At 45.6% G+C, this 25,686-nt stretch overlaps 1 protein-coding gene across 1 annotated transcript in view; it reads left to right on the top strand.

Annotated features, from left to right (window-relative positions):
- Window positions 1–25,686, top strand: part of FAM171A1 (family with sequence similarity 171 member A1) — a 110,415-nt gene that overhangs the window by 72,434 nt on the left and 12,295 nt on the right. Inside the window, exons 4-5 of the mRNA XM_069458759.1 lie at window positions 7,816–7,974; window positions 12,787–12,963. Coding sequence (XP_069314860.1) covers window positions 7,816–7,974; window positions 12,787–12,963 — 336 coding nt within the window. The remainder of the gene's footprint in view (window positions 1–7,815; window positions 7,975–12,786; window positions 12,964–25,686) is intronic.

Genomic DNA, 25,686 nt, shown 5'->3' with positions numbered 1-25,686 from the left:
ATAAACGGTGTGAACATCGACTTCAGTCGGTCAAGTTGAAACTCTGGGAATTACCAATGATGATTCTTCTCTCCTCTTATCTCATTCTTTTGCTGAGCCTCTTCTCCCTGTCTGCGTGGCCGCCTCACGGGCCCAAGACACTGTCATGTCTCCTCAGAGCTCTGCTGTGGGTTTTTCTTAACTGGCTGTCCCCTTGATGCTCTTGCCAAAGCCATCATCACGTCTTCACCAAGTGCAAGCAATCGAATCACCTCGCTTCAGTTCGTCTGTGGTTTTCCCACTGTGCTTGGAATAAAATCCAAGTCCTCACACTCATGGCTGCACGGGGCCCTGGCCCTGGCCTCCGGTGGCTGCTGCGGTTATCTGGAAGGTGACCGTTGGCAAAGCAGGGGCGAGGTTGCCAAATTCCTGTTCATGGTGCTTCCCACGGGGCGGGTTCCCTGCGTCCCCTCCCCACATACATGTGGCCTTTAGGCCGTGCGTGCTGGTCATCAGCGGCTTCCACTTCACAGCCGCCTTTGGCGTCCATTGTGCCCGCATTGCCCTTTACTGAGATGCTAAAGGAGAAAATGTAAAATCTCTGCCTGTCTCTCTCTTCCTGGGAGCAGCGCTGCCCTCGGCGCGATGTCTGTGACAAGGGCTCAAATTGCAGGGGCCGGACCCCCAAGCACACTTTATTCCGGAGGCCAGTGCCCTCCTTGCTGCCTGCTCTGCTCCCAGCCCTGACGCCTGGCAGTGTCCTCTCGTGGCTCGGAGAGGGTTTGTGAAGGACCCCAGCATCGTGTCAGGCGCCCTCTGTGAGCAGTCACCTGCCCACGTTGCAGTTGCTTACGACCTTGGTCTTCCCTTCTTATACCTCTGTGAGTCGAGTACAGCTGCAGTGAGCCTGACCTTGCAGCCAGGTCACTGCATGGTCACCTCCTTGTGCTTGTGTGCCCTGGCATTCTTTCCCACTGCCCATGCCCTGAGTCAAGGCCTGGGGGTCTCTGCCCGGACCACTGCAGTAGCCTCTGGGATGCTCTTCCCGGTCTCTGTATTGGGATTGGAGCTGGACTTCAGAGGGTTAGACTGGACTCCGTGCCTTGAGTCTCTCCGTCCCAACACGCCAGGCACTGGACTGCCACATGAGTCTTCCAAGGCAGAGTTCCATCCCTTTCTATCCCTTGATGGCCACCCTTGGCCTAGAGAATAAAATCCAGTCTCCTTCCTGGACACTCTCTCTGTAATCTGGCCTCTTCCTCCCTTCCAAGTGTTCTGTTCCTTCACAGGATGCATTCTAGCCTAACTGAATTTCTTTGTCTGTTTTCCACCTGAGATGTCCCAATCCATCATCTCGTCTATCTTCAGAGCCCCCCCTACAGGAAGGCCAGCCTGCATGCACGTGCACCCAGGGTCTTTCCTGAATGTCCACTGGAGGTGGGAGTCATCGACTGCCTTGCCCTCAACCCCAGCTTCTGGGGGACTCTTGTCCTGTGACCCACCCATCCCTCCAGGCCGTGGCTCTCGGGTCTGGAGTGGGTCCCTGGCTTGGGGTAGCCAGTCCATGGCGTGGCCAGGAGGTGGGACCTGGCTGGAAGAAATGGGCTGGAGCCAGCAGCTCTTAATCCAAGAGCCCAGAAGAGGAAAGAATCACGGCTGAGTGGTCACCAGGTGCAGGCTTTGCCCTGGGCTTGCGCCAGGGAGAAGAGAACACAGAGGATGCATAATCAGAGAAAGATGCTTGGCAACAGGTCAGAAAGGAGCAGACAGGGCATGAGTGGGGTCATGCTCGTGGCACAGCATTGGAGTGAAACCCCCACGCTCCCGCCACGTCACCCGAGAGCCATCCTGAGCCCAGGGCGGTTCCACCTTATGGGCCTTTGACACCCTCCGGCTCTGGTCCTTGAATTCTGTTGGGTCCATGCCCCTAGAGCCCCTCACGTCCTTAGCAGCAAGGGACAGTAGCAGCTGGGAGTCTGGCTCTTCCTGTGATACCTCCCTTGCTACCGTATTTGGTGGTACACCTTACCTCCCAACTAAAGTTAAAAACCAGAAAGGCAACGACTTTGTTGTTGTCATCTTGGTTCCCCCAGGGCCCAGCCCTGTGTCTTCCTCATGGTAGGCACCCAGTGACCGATTCCTCAAATGACCAAGTAAACAAATCCAAAATCCACCTGCCTCGTGCACTTCCTATATAGACTAACTCTGTGGTCAGTTATTTTCTGTATTGTGAATGCTAAGATAAGTGTAGTATACACACACACACACACACACACACACACACACACTGAGTACTTGAATAGCTCTTTCTCTAAGGAGCAAGAAGAATGATCATATTATAAATAAGGCCAAGGAGGTAGTTTTTGTTAACAGTTAATTTATTCAGTCTATTCTATCATTGCCTCCTTTATATAACCAGAAACTAGCTGAGCACCATTTCTTCCTTTTTATTATCTCATTTCCATGCCAGCTTCTTAAAATTACATTTTGTTAATTTTTTAACTTACCCGACTTCATGAGTTCAATAACGTTGAATTTGTACTGATTCCTTTTCTCAGCAGAGTCGAGGCCTGACAGTAATAATAATGGATCCTTTTGTTAGTTTCAAGTTTTCCTACTTGTTGGAAGGAAAGCCTATGTAGGTCTTTGGCACCGTTTAATTTATGCGGCTCTGTGCTGTCTACAAAACCAATATAATACTGAATTTATAAGTGATATTTCACATTGTTATTCTCAAACTGCTTGTGTTTAGTTGCTTTTGTTATTTTTTTTTAATAGATTCAGAGGAGAAAGACAGTAATAAACTCCTGCCTGCTCAGATGTGTGTGTGCTGTGAGCCATTTGGATTTTAGTGTGTTTCTCGGATGGTGTAACGTGTCAGACAGTCCCGGAAAAAGCAGTAGGTAGTCTGAGGACAGTTTAGGTAGTTAGGAAGCTTCACGTATTCTGTGTGGTGTGAGATGATGCCTCCTTGTTTGGCTTCATATGATGCTAAAGTAAAAGCTTTGAAGAATGAAGGCCATTGGGTGCAGAGGTGGGGACAGGATGAGAGAGGAGGGAAGGTGGGGGCATTGTCCTTATCAGCGCGACACTTCATGCTTCTGTTGAAGTTTTTGCTTTAAAATGTTTCCAGCCAAATAAAATAGAGCATAAACTTGTGGTGACTCTGAGTTTTTGTTAAAAATGCAAAGACTGCCCGCTTGTGTTCTGCTCTGCAGATAGGCCGTGTGGTATCTATGTACATTCTGACTATAAACACCAATAAAACGGTTCTGTCATCCGACCAGGTAGGGTTCTGCAGCATGTTTGCAAACGTACTGATTATAGCACAATAAATGCATGTTTTGGTGGGATTGGCCTTAGCAGTCAGCATTCCTTGCATTTTAAAAGTGAGGAAAGTGATTGTATTGTTATTGTCAACAGTGGTTGTATAAAGAAAGCCTGAACCGTCTTAGGATAACGGTTCAACAGAGCCAGAGTTCCCAGACCCTCGGCGCCTTCTAAGCCTTCCTTGTCCTTCCCGGACCCCAGACCCCCGACCCCCAGGTTTACACCCCTACCTGTTCCCTCCCTCTTGAGTCTCTTTCCTCCTCCGTCCGCTCTCTCCTCTTACCCCCAGAATAGCTTTTGGCTCCAGCTGCCTCTTCTGTGCAGACCTCAGTGCCGCTGCCTTTATCCTTTCTCACTTGAACCATTTCGTGGCAGCCTCCTGGCCGATCGCTCTGACACTAGGCTCTGCACCCACAGCCATTCCCCACCTGCTGTCAGAATTGGGCAAATGCAAACCAGTAACTGCTACCGACTCTCCCCCACAGGCACACGCAAGGCCGAACTCCTAACCCGGCCTCGCCACGCCCTTCCCCAGCCTCCTGCCCGGCCCCCGGACCCCCACGCAGCCCACGTGTGGCCCACACGCCTCGCTCAGCTCCCCATGCACACTTGACCTTCACACCTCTCTGCACTCTCATATTGCTGTCACCTCTCACCTGCCCCTCACAGATGCCACCGAGGGAGCTGCTTTTCTCCTGGGCAGTGGGTCACTGTCTTGAAGTTTATTTTGTTCTTTTATCATTTCTCCCTTATTCTGGCACTTAAAACACTAAGATAGGCCAGGCGTGATGGCTCATGACTCTAGTCCCAGCTACTCTGGAGGCTGAGGCAGGAGGATCGCTTGAGGCCAGGAGTTAGAGTTTGCTGTGAGCTCTGAGATGACATCACTATACTCTAGCTGGGGCGACAGAGCAAGACCCTGTCTCAAAAAAAAAAAAAAATCCACTATGATAATTAAGCCATTTCCATGGCTGCCTTCTCCACTCTGTTTTTTCCCCACAGTAATGGTTTTTATTGATGTTTGAGGGAGATAAACATTTAAGAAAAAGAGGATGATGTGATAAACTCATCAAAAGGTGATAAGAGCTCTAGGAAGAGATTCCTTTGACTTTGATTCAGGGAGAAGGAGAAAGGACCAGTTATCCTCAAGATTAATGGCTGACGTCTGCATTGATCCATTTAAGAGGCCTAAATGGCATCTTGGACGAGAGCCCTGGGGCAGAATAGAGAAAACCTCTGCAACCCTCAGGCTTCAGTGTCCTCCCTTCCCACATGGCAACCTCAGTTTTCTTTAAACTTCAACTTCTGAAATTGACTTGGACGTCTTCATCCTGCCCTGCGAAAACTGAGTATTGGCATCTTTATAAGCTTATTTGTTCATCTGATAGGTTGAGAGAAAGACAGAGAAAGATTCAGGGATAGAGAGAGAGACAGAGACAGAAAGAGGCAGAGAGAAATGCCCTCTCTATTCTCAAGTTCCAGGAAAACAACGGCTTTTTCGTTTTCTTTTCACCTATCCGGTACCCATTATGGAGAGGATGCCTAGTACATGTTGTTTGGATTATTATGAGGTTGCTCAGAATGTATAGTGCAGTGGTTCTCAACTGGGGGTGATTTTGTCCCCCAGGGACATTTAGCTATGTCTGGAGATGGTCTGGTTGTCACAACTTGGGGGCTGCTACTGACATCTAGTGGGTAGAGGACAGGATGCAATGGAACATGCTGCCATGCACAGGGCAGCCCCCACCCCGGCCAAGAATCTCCAGGCCCAAAATGTAAAGAGTGCTGAGACCGATGAGCCCTGATCTAGTTGGAATTAAGACAGTTCCTTCTTCACAGGGTGGTTGTATGTGTTAAATAACATATATAAGAACTGTGTAAATTCTAAAGTGCTGATCTACACCACTCCCTTAGAGGAAAGATGTAATTGTAGGAGCCTGGGTTTATAGTGATCTACGCATTTTTGTTGTTGTTCTTGTCATCGTTGTTACTTTGGTAATCAGTAGACATCCATTGGTGGTTTCCAGGCAGGGAATGGGCGTGGTCACGGTGGTATCTTAGAACAGTCAAGGTGTCAGTGGATGAAAAGCAGGAAGGGGAAAGACTGAAGCAGAGGGGCCATTTAGGAGACTTGCGTGATAGTCGAGACAAGGGGTCATGTAAGGTATCGTAGGCTGCCGGATGCTGAGAAGGAGGGAAAGATGATACAAGAAATGTGAGTAAAGGAAGACTGGCCGGTCTTGGCACTTGAGCGAACGTGCAAGATAATAGGGAAAACGATGGTGGTGACTTGGAATGAGGACTGGGTGGTGGGGAGAATGGGGGATTGCTGAGTCAGAGGGAAATGCATGAAATGCTTGCTCTGCCGAGGAACGGGGAGAGGGAGGTGGGGGAGGGTGGGCATGAGACATGGGGGCCCCGAGAAAGGGGAGAGCAGCCTCGGCTTGTGGTTCTCTGGGTCAAAGGTCAGTCCCCACAAGGCCTGGCTGGGCTGCATATCCTGGGTTCAGCACAAGCCGCCCCTCGTCGGTCAGCAGCCCCCGCCTCCTCAGTGCAGCTGGCGGAGGCCTGTGTCCCTCCCCAAAGCAGCCTCCACCCATCTCAGCCTTCCCGTCGCTCAGGGGGCTCTGTGAGGCCCGAAAGGGTGCATGGATCCACCCATTGTGGGGTAACCAGCCCCGATTCCGCTTTGCACCTTGTCCCGCCTGTCACTTTCAGACACGCCCTTCTTTTATTGGTATTCATAGAGTTCTTTGCTTTTCCACAGTGTGAAACCCAGGCCCCTACCCAGGGACTGTTAACTGACTAACACCAGGCAGAAAACGTGCGTTTCCCGATCATTGAGAAAAATAATAATAGAAGCAATGAGTGTTGTTACGTCATCGGGGGTGAGGGTGAAAAAGACAGACCAGACTTTGACTTTCAGTCTCAGAGGACAGGAGACCAAAGGAAGCGAGTGGTGTGTGTGGCCACGTGGGGGAGAGGGGCTGGAAACAGGCGGCTCCCAGTGGGGCACAGGGGACTCCTGGGGACGTCTCTGCAGATGAGGAGGCGAGGGGAGCGAGGTGTCAGTATTCTGTCAAACTGAAGAGAAAGGGCAGAGAAGAAGAATGACAAAGATACAGATCCCCAGAGGCTAGTGTGTCACTGCGGGGTTGTTTTAGGGGGTAAATGAAGGGCACTGATGGTCGGGAACCGGATTGACCCCTGTGTCCGGTTAGTTTCAGCCGAGGTGACCAGAGTTAGATGGGACCGTCATGACTTTGGGCACCTGCTCTCCTGGGCTCCAAACCCGGGCCTGTGTTTCACAGAGTGGAGAACCAGCCCCTGGACCAGCCTCGAGGGTGATTTTTAGCAGGTAGACCGTGGTCCGAAGCCAGACAGCCTCACCCAGACCTAAGTCTGCGGATGTCCTTTGGGCTTCCATGGCTGTCGCAAAGAGACCCGGACGACTTGATTCTCTGAGCTCTGAAACTCCCCTTATTCTAGAACTTGTTCTCTGATCCCAAGAGTGGGTATAAAGGCCACTGGCTCTGGGCAGGACTGTGGCACCGGTACGGCTGTGGGCTGGCAAGAAGGCGCTTTCGGCCAAGTACAAGTGCAACGTGGACTGTCTGAAGCCTGAGACGGGATCCATGATTTCTGTCTTGATGTTTTTGCTGGGTTTGTGCAACATTTGTGACTGTCCCTGTAGCATCAGGTAAGAGCAAGTTCAGCTTTGACCATCAGAACAACATTTGGGGCAAAGTTAAACCACAGATGACAGACACTGCTGGGGGGCGGGGGAGCCTCTTGGCTAAACCCACCCTTGTGCACAAAGGAGTTGAGTTTGGTTGAAGGAGCGTCCTTTCGCATCATTTCAAAAGTCTTGTCATAAAATCTGTGACATCATCTGTCCCAAAGAGGAAGCACCTCTCCAGAATAGACTGGATGCCCAGTGGCAGCTTCTGCAGAAAGGAAAGGGTTCGTGGCTGGTGGGTTCTTGTTTACGGTTCTTTTCAAGTCTACACATTTAATCCCCTTGCTCCGCTTCTGTCTGGTCTGCGGCATTCAGCTCGATTTCACCAGGGAGATTAAGGATGGGTTTGTAGTGGTATCACAGAGTATCTCTCACGTTGTTTGTGTAAAGAGACTAATTGTCACCTGTTTGTGTAAAGAGACTAATTGTCACCTACTCGGTTCAGTTACTCGGACTTTCAAAACGTCACCCCAAGCCATAGGCAGCAAAAAGGCTGCTCTCGACAATTAGAACTTGGAAAAAGCTTTTTGTTAAAAACCTAAATAACATCCTGTGTCAAAACAAATGTGACAATGGGCTATTATTCGTCTGCCATAATAGCATGTTGTCACATGGCTGTGTCCTGCGTGGAGGGGGCTGGGGAGCTCTGTGGGAAGGGCTGGGGTGGGGAGGCGTGCTGAAACCTGAGAGAGGCACTTCCCGGTTTTGCATTTTCTAAAAACAGAAACTGCTCCTTGGGGAGGTAACTCAGAGGTTCATCTCTGCAGGTGCCCGGCCTCAGCCTCGAGTTCATTTCCAGAGAAGGGCCCTGCGGCTGCCGGAGAACACCAGCTACAGCGACCTGACCGCCTTTCTCACGGCCGCCAGCTCCCCCTCGGAAGTGGACAGTTTTCCTTATTTGCGAGGATTAGACGGGAATGGAACAGGTAATGTGAGTCTCATCTCTTTCCAGGTGGGGCTTCTGTGTTTTGATCGTTGTGCATGGATTGTAGATGTGACTGAGAGTGTTCGCATTCCAGGGGAGAATGGCAGCGAAGTTGCAAGAGAAGAACTCTTTCTGCAAGCTCAGGTGCACCGAGCTGCCAGTGCATTTAGGGAATCCAGTCTGCAGCCAGGCAGAACTGCATCTGAGGGCATGATCTCCTTGAACCTTTCTGCTTTTACCAATTTCCCCGAGCACTCTCTCTGGGCTCTCCTTTGGAAGACTAAACATATTCAATTCAGAGAAGTTCTTATAGTCGAAATTGTAACTTCTTTTTTTTTTTTTACAAAGCATAAGATCAGAGTTGTGGGTTTTTGCCCTCTGCCCTCTGACTTGTCCCACGTGCTCCTGGCTGGCCCAGCTGCCCTGGCAGAGATACACGACCCCACCCATCCAGGCGCTGTAGCCCGCAGGGATGGGTGGCCCTCCACCTCCGCCCCACGGGCACAGAGAGCACTCAGGATGGGGAGCTCTGCTCTCTGCCGCCCACGGTCCTACAACTTTGCTCACGTGGTTTCTCTCTCTGCGCCTGCTCTCCTTGCCTTCAAAGCGGCCAGGCTTTGAAGTGGCTCTGGAATCTTCTTCTGGAAGATCTCTGCATCATCTCAGTCATTCTCACTATTCTGACATGACACATGCAGCAAAAAGATCAGAGACACCAAAAGCCACCAGCCAGAAAATACGTGACAATTCCTTATCAGAGAAAGGCTGCAGACGTGAGCCTTCACCCGCATGGAGCACCACCCTCGGCGCTAGGGTGGCCCCTGTCATCCTGGTGAAAAAAGTGCCAGGATTCTGGGGTCCTGAATTATTTTTTTGTCTCCCCCGCTCCTTTCTCCCACACTTTAGTCACAGCATAAAATCCAAAATCTAAGGCTGTTCTGGGTTCAATCCTGCTAGGCAAGTTACTGCATTTCCTGGGGACGCCTTTATTGAATTTCAGTTCATTTTCCAATTCTGTACATAAACCGGTTATTCTGAAACAAGTTTTAAACCTGAAACCTCTGATCCCTTTTGTAGCACATTAGTAAGTTTCTGTTTACACATGAAGGTGACCTGGTGATTTTCGACTCCCTTTTCTCCCTCCTGTGGCACCATTTTCTGAAACGTTTCTTCTTCCTATTTTTGTGTGTGGATGTTGCGATTAATGTGTCAGTGATTTGTCAACAGACAGAAGCATAGTAGGCAACTTACGTAAACATTATCGGGAAAAAAATATTGACTTTTACCTGAACTGTGCAGGCCTGGAAGAAAAGTGTCCTTCTAGAGAGCGTGAAGAAGTCCCGTTCAAAATCCTATAACCTCCATCCAGGCTCCCGGACAAAATGCAGCAAGACCCCTAAAACCCTAACTTGGAGGGACAGCCTCTGTCCTCAGAGCTCATTAATTTTTTCTGTGCCCCACTTCCAATAGCTCTTGAATAAGTCATGCAAGCTGAGAAGACTGGAGCAAGAAAGACACAAAGGCGCAGGATTATTGATTTTAGAGGGGTTTGTTTTATTTGAAAATCGTTCCGTTATTTCAGAGAGAAGGTCTTTGGAAGGTGACGTTAAACTTCTTTTCCACTGGCAGATTGACCTAGAAAGGATCAGAGCATCTGGGAGACCAAGCAGGGAAGGGGTCCGGCCCACAGTGCTCCCCCCGTACCCTTGGGGTCAGGGGCTTGGGCTCCCTCGAGCGCAGACACCCCACCGGCTCACCAGCTCAGCACCCGCCTCCAGTGTCAGTTTGTCTTTGTCCCAGTTACTTGCCTCCTGTTTTATAAAAGGCATCTAAGAGATTTCACCCCAGAGGGAGAGCCTGGCCCGGACGTGTCTTTGGGAGATGACAGGTCGTGGCTGGAGTTCACTGAAGGTGGCAGAAACAGAGGGGGCTGCAAGGGGGAACGGAAGGGTCTCCGGAGGAGGTTTTCCTTGGAGTGTCATAAAGCCTGTGATGTCCGGTTTAGAGGGACGTTCCACAGTTGTAAGTAGAGAAAGGCAGCCACGTGGACATTTCAGCCACTTCCCCTCTTCTCTTCTCGCTCTGTCTGCCCCGTAGCTTCCTGGCATTGCAGAAGGGCCCCCTCCCACATGCAGGCCAGAGAGCATCACGCTGTTGCCCGTGCTGCTAAGAAAGCACAACTGTTCTGGGGCGTTCCCAAGGGGTTTTGAAAACATGACTTACACTAATAACCCTGGGAAGACACAGAGGCGTCAACAAAATGACTAAGGTGCAAACTTTTCTTGCAATCCCAAAAAGTTGGTACAGGAATGCAAAGCCAAACAGAACCCCAGATGTTAGCTGAGCAGGACCTCCCATGTTGCAAGTGACTATGTGGGAGGCACAAGACGGTGCAGCTCGTCCCCTCCTGTGGTCCAAAGGTGTTTCCCCCTCGTCCCGCTGCTCTTGCCTGACACCTGTCTTGATTCGGACATAGCGGGAGCCAGGTAACATCCAGATGGAACAGGAAGGAAAGCCTTGTTGGATATAGAACTTGGTATTTCGTGCAGAATTGAAGTCTCATAACAAAGAATGGAAGGAAAATAATGTAGCCCTTCAAAGTATGAATCATTGCAAGATAAAGGTGAGAGGGTAAAGGGAGAGTCTTTGGGAAGGCACAGAGGAGAAGCAGGTGTTTAACAGAGCCCAGAGGAAGGAGGGAGGCCTCGAGAAAGCAGATGTAATTGTCCGCAGCATCTTACGACAGCTAGAGAACTTTTAAAGGAACTTGACATTACATGAACCTAATGCATATTGCTTCCCATTGATACGCCCAACTCAATGCTGTACTTACTTCTGCATGTTTCCAGCCGAGCATACTTATTTCTGTAGTCTCAGGAAGACATCTACGCCACCCTCCTTAGTTTTGAAAAAACACAGACCCCAGAGGAGTGAAGTCACTTACCAGAGGCTACATAGACAGTTAGTGGCAGATCTGGTACTGGAAGCTCAGCTTCCTGGGCCAGGAATTTGCAGGATTATGGGAAGGAAGATTCCATTTCTAGGGCTTTTCTACTCTAACTACCTGCTGCCGCCCTATTCAGGCATCCTGCCTAGGATGCGAGAAAACAGCACTCCCTAATGGAAAGCATCCTCTCTAAGTTGTTTATGCAAAGTCTAACAAGTTACTTAATGTCTCTATAGCTTTAAGTTCTGTCTCATTGAGAGGTTCTAAGAGAAGCCAGAGCGGTACATTGTACTCCTGGCTTGGCTGCTGTCTCTTTTTTAAGCAATTGGCATGTTTATGTCTCACTCTTTTTTTTTTTTTTTTTTTTTTGGAGATAGAATCTCACTCTGTTGCCCTGGCTAGAGTGAGTGCCGTGGCGTCAGCCTAGATCACAGCAACCTCAAACTCCTAGGCTCAAGCGATCCTCCTGCCTCAGCCTCCCGAGTAGCTGAGACTACAGGCATGCGCCACCATGCCTGGCTAATTTTTAGTATTTAGCTACTAATGAGCCATACCCGGCTACTTTTTCCTGAGCTCAAGTGATCCTCCTGCCCCGGCCTCCCAGAGTGCTGGGATTATAGGCATGAGCCATCACGCTGGACTGTCTGTGTCTCAATCCATAAAATATTTTGGCCAGAAATATGGTAAATACTGGTTGTGGGTTTTCTTTGCCCTAAAATGAAATGGCCAAACTAAAAGATTTCGGAACTTGAATCTCTGATTACAACTTAGAACTTTCAATGAAATGTCCATGCCTTGCGCCTTTCCCCTCGTTGAAAAACAGAGATGGGTGTGAATGTTAAAAGGTAACCATGTTCTTAGCTGTGTAGAAATTGCTCTATGAAGATTTAACTGTAACTCATTGTTGAGACTCTAAAATTCACTAGGTTTGCTATAAATGTTTAAATGTAGTCCAAATTGGAGGTTTGCATTAGCTCAGGTAGGTATGTAAGTAGCTGAATAGGAAATCCTATAGATTGTGTTCTAATATAGCTTAAATTTTTTTATCACTGTGTGTTTGTCATTCTGTTCAAGGAAAGATGTAAAATTACGACAGAATACGTTTTGCGTGATACAGCATCTCACTGGACAAAGATCTGAAATGGATTGCTTAAGTGCATAAATATCGCTCTCATAAGCATTGTCTAATTTATCTGTAGACAGTCATTAAAGCTTCGGCTTGGACAAAAGGCCTCTAATGGAGAATAATTGGCATATTAAATTCCTTTTAAACAGACCAAAATAACAATGGCAACTAAAATAACTCATAAACATTTCAAGTCCAAGTTTCAATAGGAGACTTTTGAGCAGAATGAAGTTAATATTTTGAAGCGATCCTTGAAGAAATTTACTATTTAGAGGAAAAAAAAAAAAAAGGAATCGCTACTCTGAAACATTTGGTTTCATATGGTAATCTGCCAAGTAATTAACACGTGCACTGGGCTCACTTTGTGTGGAAGTTATTTTCAGTGATTTTTCACATACACTTTCATCTCCTATTATAGAAAAGTCCTTCCCTTTTGAGATCCCTTTTGAAAGCAAAGCACAATCATATAATTAGAATTGGCAAACTTGAGCTTGACCACTAACTAGCATACGCCCTTGGGCCAGCTACCATTACCATTGTCTCTGAGCCTGTTTACATGTCAGATGGGGGTTTTGCCTGCCTTCCTGGGTTGTGGTGAAGATTATATATCTAACGTGCTTAGTGCAGTTTCTGGCGTGTAGGAGGTGCCGTGCTCAGTAAATGGTAGCAGCGACAAGTTGTTCACCGTAGCCCCACGTGGGTACTTCGTGCATATGACAGAGACTGCCTCTTCCTTCTAGGAAACAGCAGCAGGCACGACCTGACCCCGGTCACAGCTGTCAGCGTCCACCTGCTCAGCAGTAATGGAACGCCGGTGCTGGTGGACGGTCCCATCTATGTCACCGTGCCCCTGGCCACACAGAGCAGCCTGAGGCACAATGCCTATGTCGCGGCGTGGCGGTTTGATCAGAAGCTGGGTAAGCACGAGCTCTGTGCAAATGACTGGCTGTCAGATGAGTTCATTACTGGTCGGTTTCCTTCTAAGAAGCCTGTGCACGTCTGCTTTCCTTGAAGTGAGCAAAGGCTGCTGCTCACAGCGCATTGCCTGGTTATTAGCGGGCAGAGCTACCCCCACTGTGCATTCAGGCCCTCTCTTGGGAGTTCATTTTTTTTGTTGTTGTTGTTGTTGTTGTTTGCTTCTGTTTTGCAAATTTAAGCTAATACACTCGAATCTTTAAGGACTATCAGAGCTAAACGTGGCTCTCCTAATCTTTATCCTTTTATTCTTCAGAAGCTCATATGATCTCTCTTGTTTGTGCGGTTTTCTTTTTCTGGTTTCTGAAAAAGGAAAAATATTTGCCGATACTGTACAAAACAAAGAAAATAAAAATTACCCATAAATCTCGCCACCTAGAGAAAACCACTAGTATATTTTGAACTCTGTCCTTTTAGTCATTTCACTATACACGTTATGTATTCATTATCAACTGCTACGTAACGAATTACCCTCAAACTTAGCAGCTTAAAACAGCAATGAAATCTGTCGCACGGTTTCTGGGGGTTAGAAATCCAGGCGCAACTGAGCTGGGTGGGTGGGGCTCAGGGTCTCTTGCAAGGTGGCCATCAAGCTGCCAGCCAAGGCCCAGGTCATCACAAGCCAGGTTCAGCCAGGGCGAGCAAGCTCTCTTCCACACGGCTCTCTTCGATGGCGCTTGGCCAGAGGGTTCAGGTGGGCCTCTCGGAAGACCTTCTAACAACATGGCAGCTTGCTTTCCCCAGAGCAAGTGACCCAAGAGAAAATGGAAAACAAGATAAAAATTCAAAAGCACAAGTGCCCAGAATGGAAGTCATCATCTTTTACAATCTCAAAAGCGGCATGCCATCATTTCTTTCCATGTGCTGTCGACCACACAGACCAACGCTGGTACAGACCAGCCCCAAGAGGTCGGGGAGTCATTTTGGGCCATCTCAGAGGTTGCCTTCCACAAAGCATGTTTGGCAAAAATGGGATTATATGGTAGGTACTGTTCTATAACATGCGTTTAAAAATCATTAGTATAGCATAAACGTCTCTCCCTAGCATTATTATTCTGCAGTAGCAATTTTAATGAGTAGATAGTATCCCAGTCTATGGATAGATGGTAATTCACTTCATCAGTCTCCTACAATTAGAAAAAAATGTTACCATTCTAACCAGTGCTGTAACAAATAATCTCTGTAGCTAGATCTTTATGCACAGTTGTGATTATTTCCCGGGGAGGAAATTTTAGAAGATGTGGAATTGCTGGGTTACAAAACATACAGAAGTATAAAGCTTTCAAAAGAAGTTTCCGAGTTTCCTTCCAGACAGTTTCCTCAGTTTCCACTCAGGGCAGCAGCGTGGGAGCACATGCTCATGCCGAGGATTTTGATAGCAAGCGGGTTCTGACTCCATCCTGCCGCCCCGGCCCCTGAAAGCCAAGCTGTGAAATTATCAGTTTCCAAGTAACCCAATTCAAAATGTAAAACTGTTAGACCAGGCATCAAGATAATTGGGAGAGATTTTTTATATCAGTTTATATTTTCAAAGGTACCTAGAGGTGCAGCAGAGGATGATCTGCTATACTCCAAGCCTATTGATTGAAATGTTCATCTCACCTACAAAAAAAGACCTCCCCAGCAAATATTTGGGGACTGTGGCCTTTAGCCACGTTGACACACAAAATTAATCATCACAAGAGTAAATGCATTAATATTTGTATGAAGCTCAGCGTGGCGCCTGCAACATAGCAAGTGCGTCCCAAGTGTTTAGTAGGTAAACGCGGGTCTCCCCACTGCCCTGCACACGGCACGTTGTACCTGCTGTGCTGGTCCCAGGGACGTGGGAGGGCACAGCTGTGCAGTTCCTGGTTACCTCCTGTGCCCTCGCGGAGTCTCATTTATCTTTGAATCCTTGTGATCAAGAACAGTTCTTGGCATGATGCCAGGTACCCAACTAAAATGTCTGTTGTGTGGTCGAATCAGATGAGATAACTTACATGTTTTTAAAAGCCAGAAGTTTAAAATATTCCGATATAACATCTGTACTTAAGATGACTATATACATAGAATGTACCTTTGCTTATATATGTATTGATACAGTGGTCCCCAACCTTTTTGGCACCAGGGACCGATTTCATGGAAGACAATTTTTTGCACATGGTGGGAAGTGGGGAGAGGTTGGTTTGGGGATGATTCAAGCACATTACATTTATTGTGCAGTCAAACCTCTCCGCTAATGATAATCTGTATTTGCAGCTGCTCCCCAGCACTAGCATCACCGCCTCAGCTCCACCTCAGATCATCAGGCATTAGATTCTCATAAGGAGCCCGCAGCCTAGATCCCTCACATGCACAGTTTACAGTAGGGTTCGCACTCCTATGAGAATCTAATGCCACTACTGATCTGCTGAGAAGCGGAGCTTATGCAGTGATGCAAGTGATGGGGAGCGGCTGTAAATACAGATGAAGCTTCACTCGTTTTTTTCCCACCACTCACCTCCTGCTGTGCAGCCTGGTTTTTAACAAGCCCTGGACCGGTACCAGTCTGTGGCCTGAGGATTGGGAACTGCAGTATGAATATATATGCTTATTAAGAGGATGATGCTTTGAGCTCTTTCTTAGAGAGAAAAACGGTTATGTTGGACTTTTCTCTGTCCTAGAACTTCCATCCTGCTGGTTTTATTTTCCTCCTCCTTCCTGCCTTCTCTTTTTTGAATGAATATATTTGCCTATGGATGAGTAGAGCCAGACATATAAAAGACCATGCTCTTAATAGGATGAAGCTTTCTCTAGAGATTCATGTGTAGGTTATACGTGCTGTAACCATATGACACAGGTGTATAAATTAGCATCCTTGCTCTCATTAGTGTATTTTGTATATTGTTCACAAATGAAAAGTTAATTATTTATTTTTTGAGACAGGATCTTGCTCTGTTGGGAGGACTAGAGTCCAGTGGTGTCATCATAGCTCACTGCAACCTCTAACTCCTGGGCTCAAGTGATCCTCCTGTCTCAGCCTCCTGAGTAGCTGGGACTACTGGTGTGCACCATGGCACCCAGCTGATTTTTTAAATTTTTTTTAGAGGTGGAGTCTCGCTGTGTTGCCCAGCCTGGTCTCAAACTCCTTGGCTCAAGTGATCCTCCTGTCTCAGCCTCCCAAAGTGCTAGGATTACAGGTGCGAGCTACCATGCCTGGCCCAAAAATTTATTTAGAGAAGTTTCTGATACGTGTAGTAAGCTAAACCCTCTCCACATCCTGACCTCTGGACCCTGTGGATATTACTTTATATGGTAAAGGGACTTTGCAGATGTGATTAGGAATCCTGAGATGGGGTCCTCCTGGGTTATCCGGGTGGGCCACTGTCATTGCAACGGTGCTTATGAGACAGGTGTGAGAGGAGTCAGAATCAGCAGAGACGGCATTGAGAGGATGGGAGCAGAGATTGGAGTGATGCTCTTTGACAGTGAGGAAAGAGGCCAAGGAATTCCGAAATTCTGGAAACTAAAGAAAGCAAAGAAAAGGATTCTCCCTTCTGAGCCTCCAGAAGGAACAAGCCCTGCTGACATCCTGGCTTGAGCCCAGAGAAACTGGTTTTGGGCTTCTGACCACCAGAAGTATAAGAGAATAAATCTGTGGTGTTTTAAGCCCTTGGGTTTGTGCTAATCTGTTATAGCAGCAATAGGAAACTGATACAATATAGAACTCAGTGAAAACAGAGAAATTTGCATTGTTATGAAGCCTCTGAAACATAAGTTATCCAATTCTCTTGTTTCCTCTCTGGAAAAAAATCCCCAGGATACATTGAGCCGCTTTTCATGGCGTATCTTCATTGTGTAGTTGATCTATTTCCATTTAAATGGTCTTTTTAACTTAGCATCTACTGTGAAAATTACAACTGCCAAATTCCTGGCTGTAACAGATTGCATGTGCACAGAGAAAAGCCAACGTGTGGATAGTCATTCAAAAATAATCAAATGAACTCAAATATGTTTTCTGAAAACTTCAAGATTAGATGGACATTTCAGAGAAACCATAGGTCTTTTTAACTCACTAAACTCAATAGAAAAATGCGTATTTTATAAGGTCTTTGTGACTATTATATTTAATCAATAATATTATCTAAATACAAATTAAAATATTTAAGTTAAATAAAAGAATTCTGCAGACAGTATTATAATATCAAATCAGGAAAAAACTTAGGCATGCATCAACACCTCTTACGCACATAATACAATTTACTAATTAGTTGCTATTTATGATTACAACAATCACTTCAAATCAGTTAATACTTTAAATTTTTAGATAAATCAAAATAATTGTCAATTCCAAATCGTTTAACAGCCAGAAATAGCAACTTGTGAATCCATTGAGAATTTTTCATCTACATCAGGGCTGGCTACCTATGACATGAAAACTAGGAATAGCTTTTACATTTTTAAATGATTGGAGATAAATACAAAAGAAGGAGAGGCAATGGGAAGATGTTGGTCTAGAGATACAAAGTTTCAGTTAGGATGAATAAGTTCTGGAGCCCTAATGTCCAGGGTGGTGACTACACTTAACAATATTGTATTGCATACTTGAAATTTACTTTGAGGGTAGATTCTAAGTGTTCTCACCACCAAAAAAAAAAAAAAGGAAAGAAGAAGAAAAGAGAATGGTAACTGTGAGGTGATGGATATGTTAATCACTTAATATATATATATCAAGACATCAGGTCATATACTTTATATAAAATTTGTATTTGTCAATTACATCTCAATAAAGATAGGAGGAATAAAGAATGAAAAGAGGAAGAATATCTCATGAGACATGAAAATGGTATGAAATTCAGATGTAAGCCTCCCTAAATAAAGTTCCACTGGAGCCCGGCCATGCCCATCTGGTGGCGTATTGTCTGTGAGTGCTGTTGCGCTACGACAGCAGAGTTGAGTCATTGCAACAGAGAGATTTATGTCTCCACAAAACAAAAATATTTACTATCTGGCCTTTTATGGAAAAAGTTTGTGACCCCCCTGATCTAAATGCCTTCCAGGGGGAAGCCCTTAGAAAGCTCCATTCGAATACTACAGCGCAAGTATATTCTCCACTCTCCGGGATCAAACTCTGGGTGTTGATATAACCACAACTTTCCTATTTCCTGTTAACCAGACAGTCCTCCTACATTTTGCCGGAGGTGACAATTGACGCTCAGAGTGACAGTACCTTCGTTGTAGGGCCGGACTTCAAACTCTGGAAAGAAAGATGGAATTCTTTTGTAGTTCAATGGGAACTTCTGTTTCAATGAAAAAATGACGTTTTATCACTAACTCAATAAACCCATGTTTTAACTTTAACTAGAATACTTTCATCCATGACTGCCAGAAAATTGAAAGTTGACTCTTAGGGGAGCGACTTAGCGATGTTCTCTTTCAAACACCGTGAGAGTAGGGTCAGTTTTTGATGTTGCTGTTTATTACGCAGCTTTTTCTTTTTAAATGGCTACAGTTGTCTTTTCATTTTTTTCTTTTGGAACAGGTGAAGAATTTTTCATTATAGAAATTAGCATCTCTGTATTTCAACCTATATATTCATCAGAGGGTGACCTAATAGATTAACACTATCTTAGAACACATTGTTGAATTTTGTTTAGTATGTTACAATGGTATGAGTTGGCTAATTGCTATATACTCTCAATAAAAAATGATTCTTTTTAAGAAGCACAATTTGTGTATACAGGTTGAACATTCCTAATTGGAAAATTCAAAGTCCAAAGTGTCCCAAAATCTGAGACTTTTAAAGCACCAACGTGCCACTCAAAGGAAATGCTCATTGGAGCATTTTGAAATTCAGATTTTTTGATTAAGTATGATGCAAATATTCCAAAATCCAAAAAAAAAAAAAAAAAAACGTGAAATGCAAAAGCACTTCTGCTCCCAAGATTTTCAGATAAGAGGTACTCCACCTGTACTAGAATTGAAACTTTTGCCACATTTACATGCTTCGCTGAAGGTATTGTGTTAAAAAATGCTACTTGATTTATAGAGCAAAAGAGGATTCTATTTAGTGGATATCTTCTCCTTTGAAGAATTAGCAGGATATTTTAATTTATGATCTTCTAATTTCTGCTCTGTCTATCTTAGGGTGTCAAGGTCTGTGGGGGGTGAGATAAAGTGAATATACACACCTTGTTATCAGACATGTACAGGGGCCAGTTTAACCTTTGAAAGAAGAGTTTTCCTTCCCAGGTCTGGCGAAGGAAGTTTTGTTGGTGCTGGTAGATGCCTCTTAGCTGAGCCTTTCTGGACAGTGAGAGATGATTTTGTCAGCTTAATTTCACAGACATTTACCCTTCCTTCAGCCTGTAACTGGGGCAGCAGATGGCCGTCTGATGTACAGGTTGTCAGACTGGGATCTGACTTGTTGCCTTGGGCAATGGTCATTTATGAACAAGAAAACCAGGTCACTGGTTTGACTTTAACGTGATTGACATAGAATGGCAAAGCAATCAAGATTTAAGATTCTGTTTCTGCTGTGTTTCTGCTGTTGAGTGGTAACTTAGGGTAGTTGATTTGGATACCCTCCTTCTAAAGAGATGACAGAAATAAAAGCATATTCTAAGAGAGAAGCCGCATTGTAGAAAATCCAGTTTTAACTGCCTTCCTAAAACGCAGCCTGCAGAGTCTGTGTGTGGGTTGCTATAGAAATGGTGGTTACTGAACCAGCTCCTTATCATGTATGATGCATACGTATCAGGCACTCAGGAATACCCAGTCATAATTGGCCCGTAGTAGATTTGTCTCCGCTTCAGATGGTGAACATTCCTGCCCATGCTGCACTCGCTCACTTAATTAGTCCTGTTAGGTAAGTCATGGCCATCTGGCCCTGGAAGGTGGAGCTTGATTTAAAATACAGATCTGAGATTTTTTTTTTTTCCCATTTCATTGGGGTTTGTGTGTGTGTGTGTGTGGGTGGGTGTGTAAGGTGAGGTGCAGAGAGTGGGAGTTCTTACAAGCACTAGATTATGTTTATAACTTTAAGAAAATGAAAATCATGTTATTGAACATGTAAGTTCTGGACTTTGGGTGACAAGGGTGTATCTAGGTAGGGTCTTCAGTTGTAGCTAGTGTTCCACTCTGATTCCAGATGTTGGTCATGGGGAAGGCTGTGTGTGTGTAGGGGCAGGGGGTGTAGAGGAGATCTCTGTACCTTCCTCTCAATTTTACTGTGAACCTAAAACTGCTCTTAAAACAATTGTCTTTAACAATAATTATACTGGCTTATCTTTTTCTCTATGTGTCTATCATAAACCACATGTCCAGATGGAAGAACTCAGATTGGAATACTGAGGTGTAGGGATTGAGTTTTAAGGATGAACTGTGTTCCACTGTCTGGGCAAAAGTTAGAATGCAAACAGGGCCCATTTCTCTAACAGGGAAGTATGTACATAGATATGTGATATCAATTTTTAGAACCCAATTCATCGTCTTCTGTTTTTTTCAAAAAGAACAGACGCAGTACTTAAAAGTATTAAATGGCCGGGCGCGGTGGCTCATGCCTGTAATCCTAGCACTCTGGGAGGCCGAGGTGGGCGGATCCTTTGAGCTCAGGAGTTCGAGACCAGCCTGAGCAAGAGCGAGACCCCACCTCTACTAAAAATAGAAAGAAATTATATGGACAGCTAAAAATATATATAGAAAAAATTAGCCGGGCATGGTGGTGCATGCCTGTAGTCCCAGCTACTCGGGAGGCTGAGACAGGAGGATCGCTTGAGCTCAGGAGTTTGAGGTTGCTGTGAGCTAGGTTGACGCCACGGCACTCACTCTAGCCTGGGCAACAGAGTGAGACTCTGTCTCAAAAAATAAATAAATAAATAAATAAATAAAAGTATTAAATGAAGGAGGAATCCGACTTACCTGTGTGTAATATCCATCTATCCTTAAGAAAGCTGTTACGAAATAGGTCTTTTTGCAGGGAAGACTATTGCTTAGAAACAAAGAAAGAAGTCTCAGGAAAAGAGTCTCGACTTTCCCAGATATTAAAATCACCCTTAGGAGGGAATCAGGCTTTCGTGAGACATGTACGAGCAAAAGGGCAGTTTACCTGCAAAGAAAGCAGATCGAAGTGATTGCAGGTAGCAAAGAACACGGAGGGGCATGTGACTTCCTTTGGGTAATGACAGTCCAGGGGACACTTTCTCTGCCAGGATCTTGGCAGCCAGGCGGTCAGTTGTCATTTCCCTTTTGAGGTCCAGCTTGGTGTCTTTTGCCACCGTGGTCCCTCCGCGACCCAGTGGCAGAGATGTGCCCCTGCTGTCCGGGTGGAGGGGAGAGTAACACTCGCCCTGCCCTTGGGGGAGGCACCACGCAGAGTGATCTCAGAACATGGACATTTGTTTCTCAGCGTTGCCTAGCAACCCAGAAAACAATCTTGTAGTCAATCCATTCCTAAGAATTTGTTAAGCCTTTGGTGTTTATATCCCCCGCCCCCGCCTAAAATTGAGAATTTTCAGAAAATAATCCCATCACAGTAGCCCTAGTGTAGTTGTGGTTCAGGGGCTCTTTTGTTTTAAAACCCTATTCTGAGCGACTCCATTTTCTTAAAGTCTCATTTCTCGTAGAAATAGAATTTCCCATGCTTGGTGTCACCTGCCTTTCTGGTCTTAGGTTATCAAGATCAGTATGTTCCCCCTGAAAGAAAATATGTCATATTTTACAGTCAACTCGTAATCACCACTTATGGAGTATCCACTCTGCGGATTGTTGGTGGCAAATTTGCATCTTCCGATTGTCTTTCCCATCACCTAGAAGCCTCAACACCCTCTTAGTTTGCTCTGTTTGGCCTGGATTTTAAATACATATCTAGCACGCTTATTCTAATATGAGCCTGGGTAAACAATGGTTAGGAAGGTCTTGATGCCATCATTGATTTCAGAACCAAATATGTTGAGAATGTCTTCTGTTTTCAGTTACGTTGACTTGAACGGGTAATTAAAAGGTAGCAATATTTTTGATAGATTGGAATATTGCATCAGGTGAGATACAGCCATCAGCATTCGTGAGCGGTGTAGAGGCAGCTGGGACTTGAATCCTGGCTCCTCGTCGGGTTACTAGTTGTGTGATCTTGAGCAAGTCCTTTCCTCTCACTGGGATCCAGTTTTCTCATCCATAAAACAGGAATAATAAGTCTCTGACTCACAGAATTGTTGTAAATGGAGAACACTTACAATGGGGCTTGGCCCTTGGCCAAAAGGCTCTGCGTGTGCTAGCTGTTGTTATTATCATGATCATTGCTATTGTTTAGCCCATGCATAGTTTGTGATTTTTCTTTTGAAGGGTGATACAAGAAGATGGGTACAGTAAAGCCTTAATATCTTTAAATGTAACACCCCGGTCTCACCCAAAGCTCATCCAGTCTCATTGATTGGTCCCACACTCTACCAGCTGTTCTGTATTTGGAAACGTCATCGTTTGGGACTGAACTTGCAAATGACCCTTAAAGTTCAGAAGAGATGGTGCCTCTTCATTTGAGTAAAGCAGGAGCAAACGTCTCCCGATGTGCAGGGCGAGTGTGTCACCCGTGGGTCACCCAGCTCTGCTCTCTCCTTTACTGCAGTAGAACAGCCTTTGCAGCAGCCTGTGTCGTCCTCACTTCACAGGTGGGGACGCTGAGGGTGGGGAGTAGGGAGAGATGAAGACCCCAGATGTCCATGGTTTCCTGAACAAGCCTCGGTATTTCCCAAACTGGAGCCCGAAGACCCAGAGGGCCTCTTTGGGGGCTGGGAATTGTCTATAAGGATTTTCAAATTTGGAGTTTGATCATGATATTTTAAAAAAAAAAACTTAACGTGGAAATATTCTGCATCCTCTGGATTCAATTCAGAATTTTAAACTATCAGGTACTGTTACTGCCTGGATTTGCATGTGTGAGCAGACTATTGAATAGAGTAGGACTCATGAGAAGTGAACTGTGGGAGGCGTAGGATATAAATGGTGCAACCCCGGCACATGAAGGAAAAGTGGAATCAAAGTATGTGAAAGAAAGAAGGAAAGTTTTACAGTTAAGTTCAGCTTGAGGAGGGTGGGAGGGACTCGAATCACAGTTGTGCCAAGTTCAACAGAAGCCCCGCCTAGCTGTCTTTGTCATGTTCACGTGGCAAGTGACAAGTTCAGTTCAGTTGCATGTCATCAGATGCTGCATTAAATTGGTGTTTTTAATTTGAATTTCATTTGAAACTGTAGCCTTGCTTCTGTTTCTGTTTATATAAATTTGCCTTGCTTTTATACCTTTGTATGAGCTGTAAGCCCCTTTATATTAACCTTAGCACATATGTAATGCATATTATGATTTTTTAAATAAGGGCAACACTTGGTGTGAGAATTCTTTTTTCTTCTGAAGGTGGTTTTGGGCATTCATCAGGTGTGAAAATTCTCAAGTTCTGTAAATGTTAGGAGTGGGCCTATCCTTGGGCAATTTACTAACTTCTCTGCATCTAATGTTTCTACCCTCAAAAACAAGATCTGTAAAACCTACCTTGCAAGGTTGTATGAGACTTAAATGTGATAATATACACACGTAAAGCACCTAGCACATCGCCAGCCACATATTATGTTCTTAATGTGGTGGTTCTTTCCACCCCTTCCCATGAATCACCCCTTTAAAATGGTGTGTTATGCACATTCATGCGCACACACACCCCCCAAACAAACTCGCCAGGTACAGAATGTGCTTCATTAGCAGTTTCTGCAGAAACACACTGGCTTGCTCTACAGAATGACCCATAGGTGCAATTGTGCGTGGCAGCCTCGCCATATCCAGTGTGCAGTTTGAAGTTTGCCTGAATGAAATGGAAAGGAAAATAGGATCACAACTCAGATCATTTAGGAAAAAAAAAAATTTTTTTTTAATCAACTCATTCTTTTTTTTTTTTTGAGACAGAGTCTCACTCTGTTGCCCGGGATAGAGTGCCGTGGCATCAGCCTAGCTCTCAGCAACCTCAAACTCCTGGGCTCAAGCGATCCTCCTGCCTCAGCCTCCCAAGTAGCTGGGGGACTACAGGCATGTGCCACCATGCCCAGCTAATTTTTTCTATATATATTTTTAGCTGTCCATATAATTTATTTCTATTTTTAGTAGAGACGGGGTCTCGCTCTTGCTCAGGCTGATCTCGAACTCCTGACCTCAACAGTCTGCCTGCCTCAACCTCCCAGAGTGCTAGGATTATAGGCGTGAGCCACCGCGCCCAGCCAATCAACTCATTCTTAGCTGAACTTATCCATTAGAAAAACAGGTATTACTATAAAGCAACACTTTTCATCATCATACTCAAAACAACCATGCGGGTGTCAGGGGCTGCCGTCTTTCTGTATCAGAAAGAAGCCGAAGTCCAGCCCCAGTGAGTGTTCTACGCACTTGTGGGACATTTTAGGAACAGAGAAGGGGAGACATAAAACGTGATCCTTCAGACTCCAAATCCCCTTCCTTTTCCAGGGGATCAGATTGTTGTTGTGGATTCCTGCTTCAACGCCAAGACTTACTGTGGCTTAATAGAATAATGGACTGATCTGGGAATGCAAAACAGCAACCCATTCCCAGATATATTTTGTTTTGGCCCATACAGTTGGTGTGGGGATGTTTGTTTGTTTGTGTGTGTGTATATTTTCTGCCAACATTTTCAAGTGGAAAGATTTCCCATGGAATTCTATTCCTGGCTTCTTTTGGGGGAAAAAAAAATCGAACGATTCACTCGGTCAGCAGATATTTATTGAACATCTTCGTGCCAGACATGACTCCATTGTAGGCTCCTAGGATAGAGCAATGGCAACACAAGTCAGGGAAGAACCCTATAATTATGAAGCTGTTGTTCTAGAAGGAGGAGATAGTGAACCAGTTGGCTTAGGGACCGCAAGACAATTAAGCAGAAGGATGTCAAAGACAGTGATCGGCGGATCAGAGCCTTTGGAGAGGTGACATTTGAGCTGAGATCCTAAAGCCTAACATGGGAATATCTTGGGGGCAGTGGAGGTCTTAAGCTTGGAACCATTTGGCCAGAGATGCAGCGGCCAGATCACTAAGCATTACTTCCCCTCTAAGCAGGGACACAGTGGCGCCTGTAGGCATTTGAGTTTGCCAACCCCCCGGCCTGTAATCTGACAAGTGACTAGATTTCTTCGTGAATGTATCTGCAGTTGCTTCAAGCCCTGGCCGCCCCGTCGATGCACTGCAGCCACATTGAGGGAAATGGCATCAGGGATGCCTGAAAGAATTGCCACGGACCCACGAAAGAGTAAATAATTGAGAGCATTGCTACTTAAAGTGAGGTCCTCGTGGTGCCAGCAGCAGTGTCACCTGGGAGCTTGCTAGAACTGCCCTCTTGGGCTTTTCCTCCAGACTCACCAGATCAGAATCTGCATCTAAAAAGATCCCCAAGCTCTTTAGCAAGCACTGCTTGAGTGCATCCTAACACGTCTCTGCAGATGTTTGCAAATTTCTGATGATGCTATCCTTTATTTTGAGGATTTTTCTAATGCTAGGGATTAATAGCTGTGCCACCCACAATCCATTTCCCCCTTCCAGTCCCTCCTGACATGTAATTGCAAGGTGGGTATTGGTTGTTAATGGTTAGTGAACAGAATTTCTCTACAGATGGGGCTAATTAGGTCATACTCTCACATTCCTTTCTGGAAATTTATATATGCCT

Source organism: Eulemur rufifrons, chromosome 25, assembly GCF_041146395.1.
Source record: "Eulemur rufifrons isolate Redbay chromosome 25, OSU_ERuf_1, whole genome shotgun sequence".
Taxonomy (NCBI): domain Eukaryota; kingdom Metazoa; phylum Chordata; class Mammalia; order Primates; family Lemuridae; genus Eulemur; species Eulemur rufifrons.
This window is presented reverse-complemented; position numbering and strand designations above follow the sequence as displayed.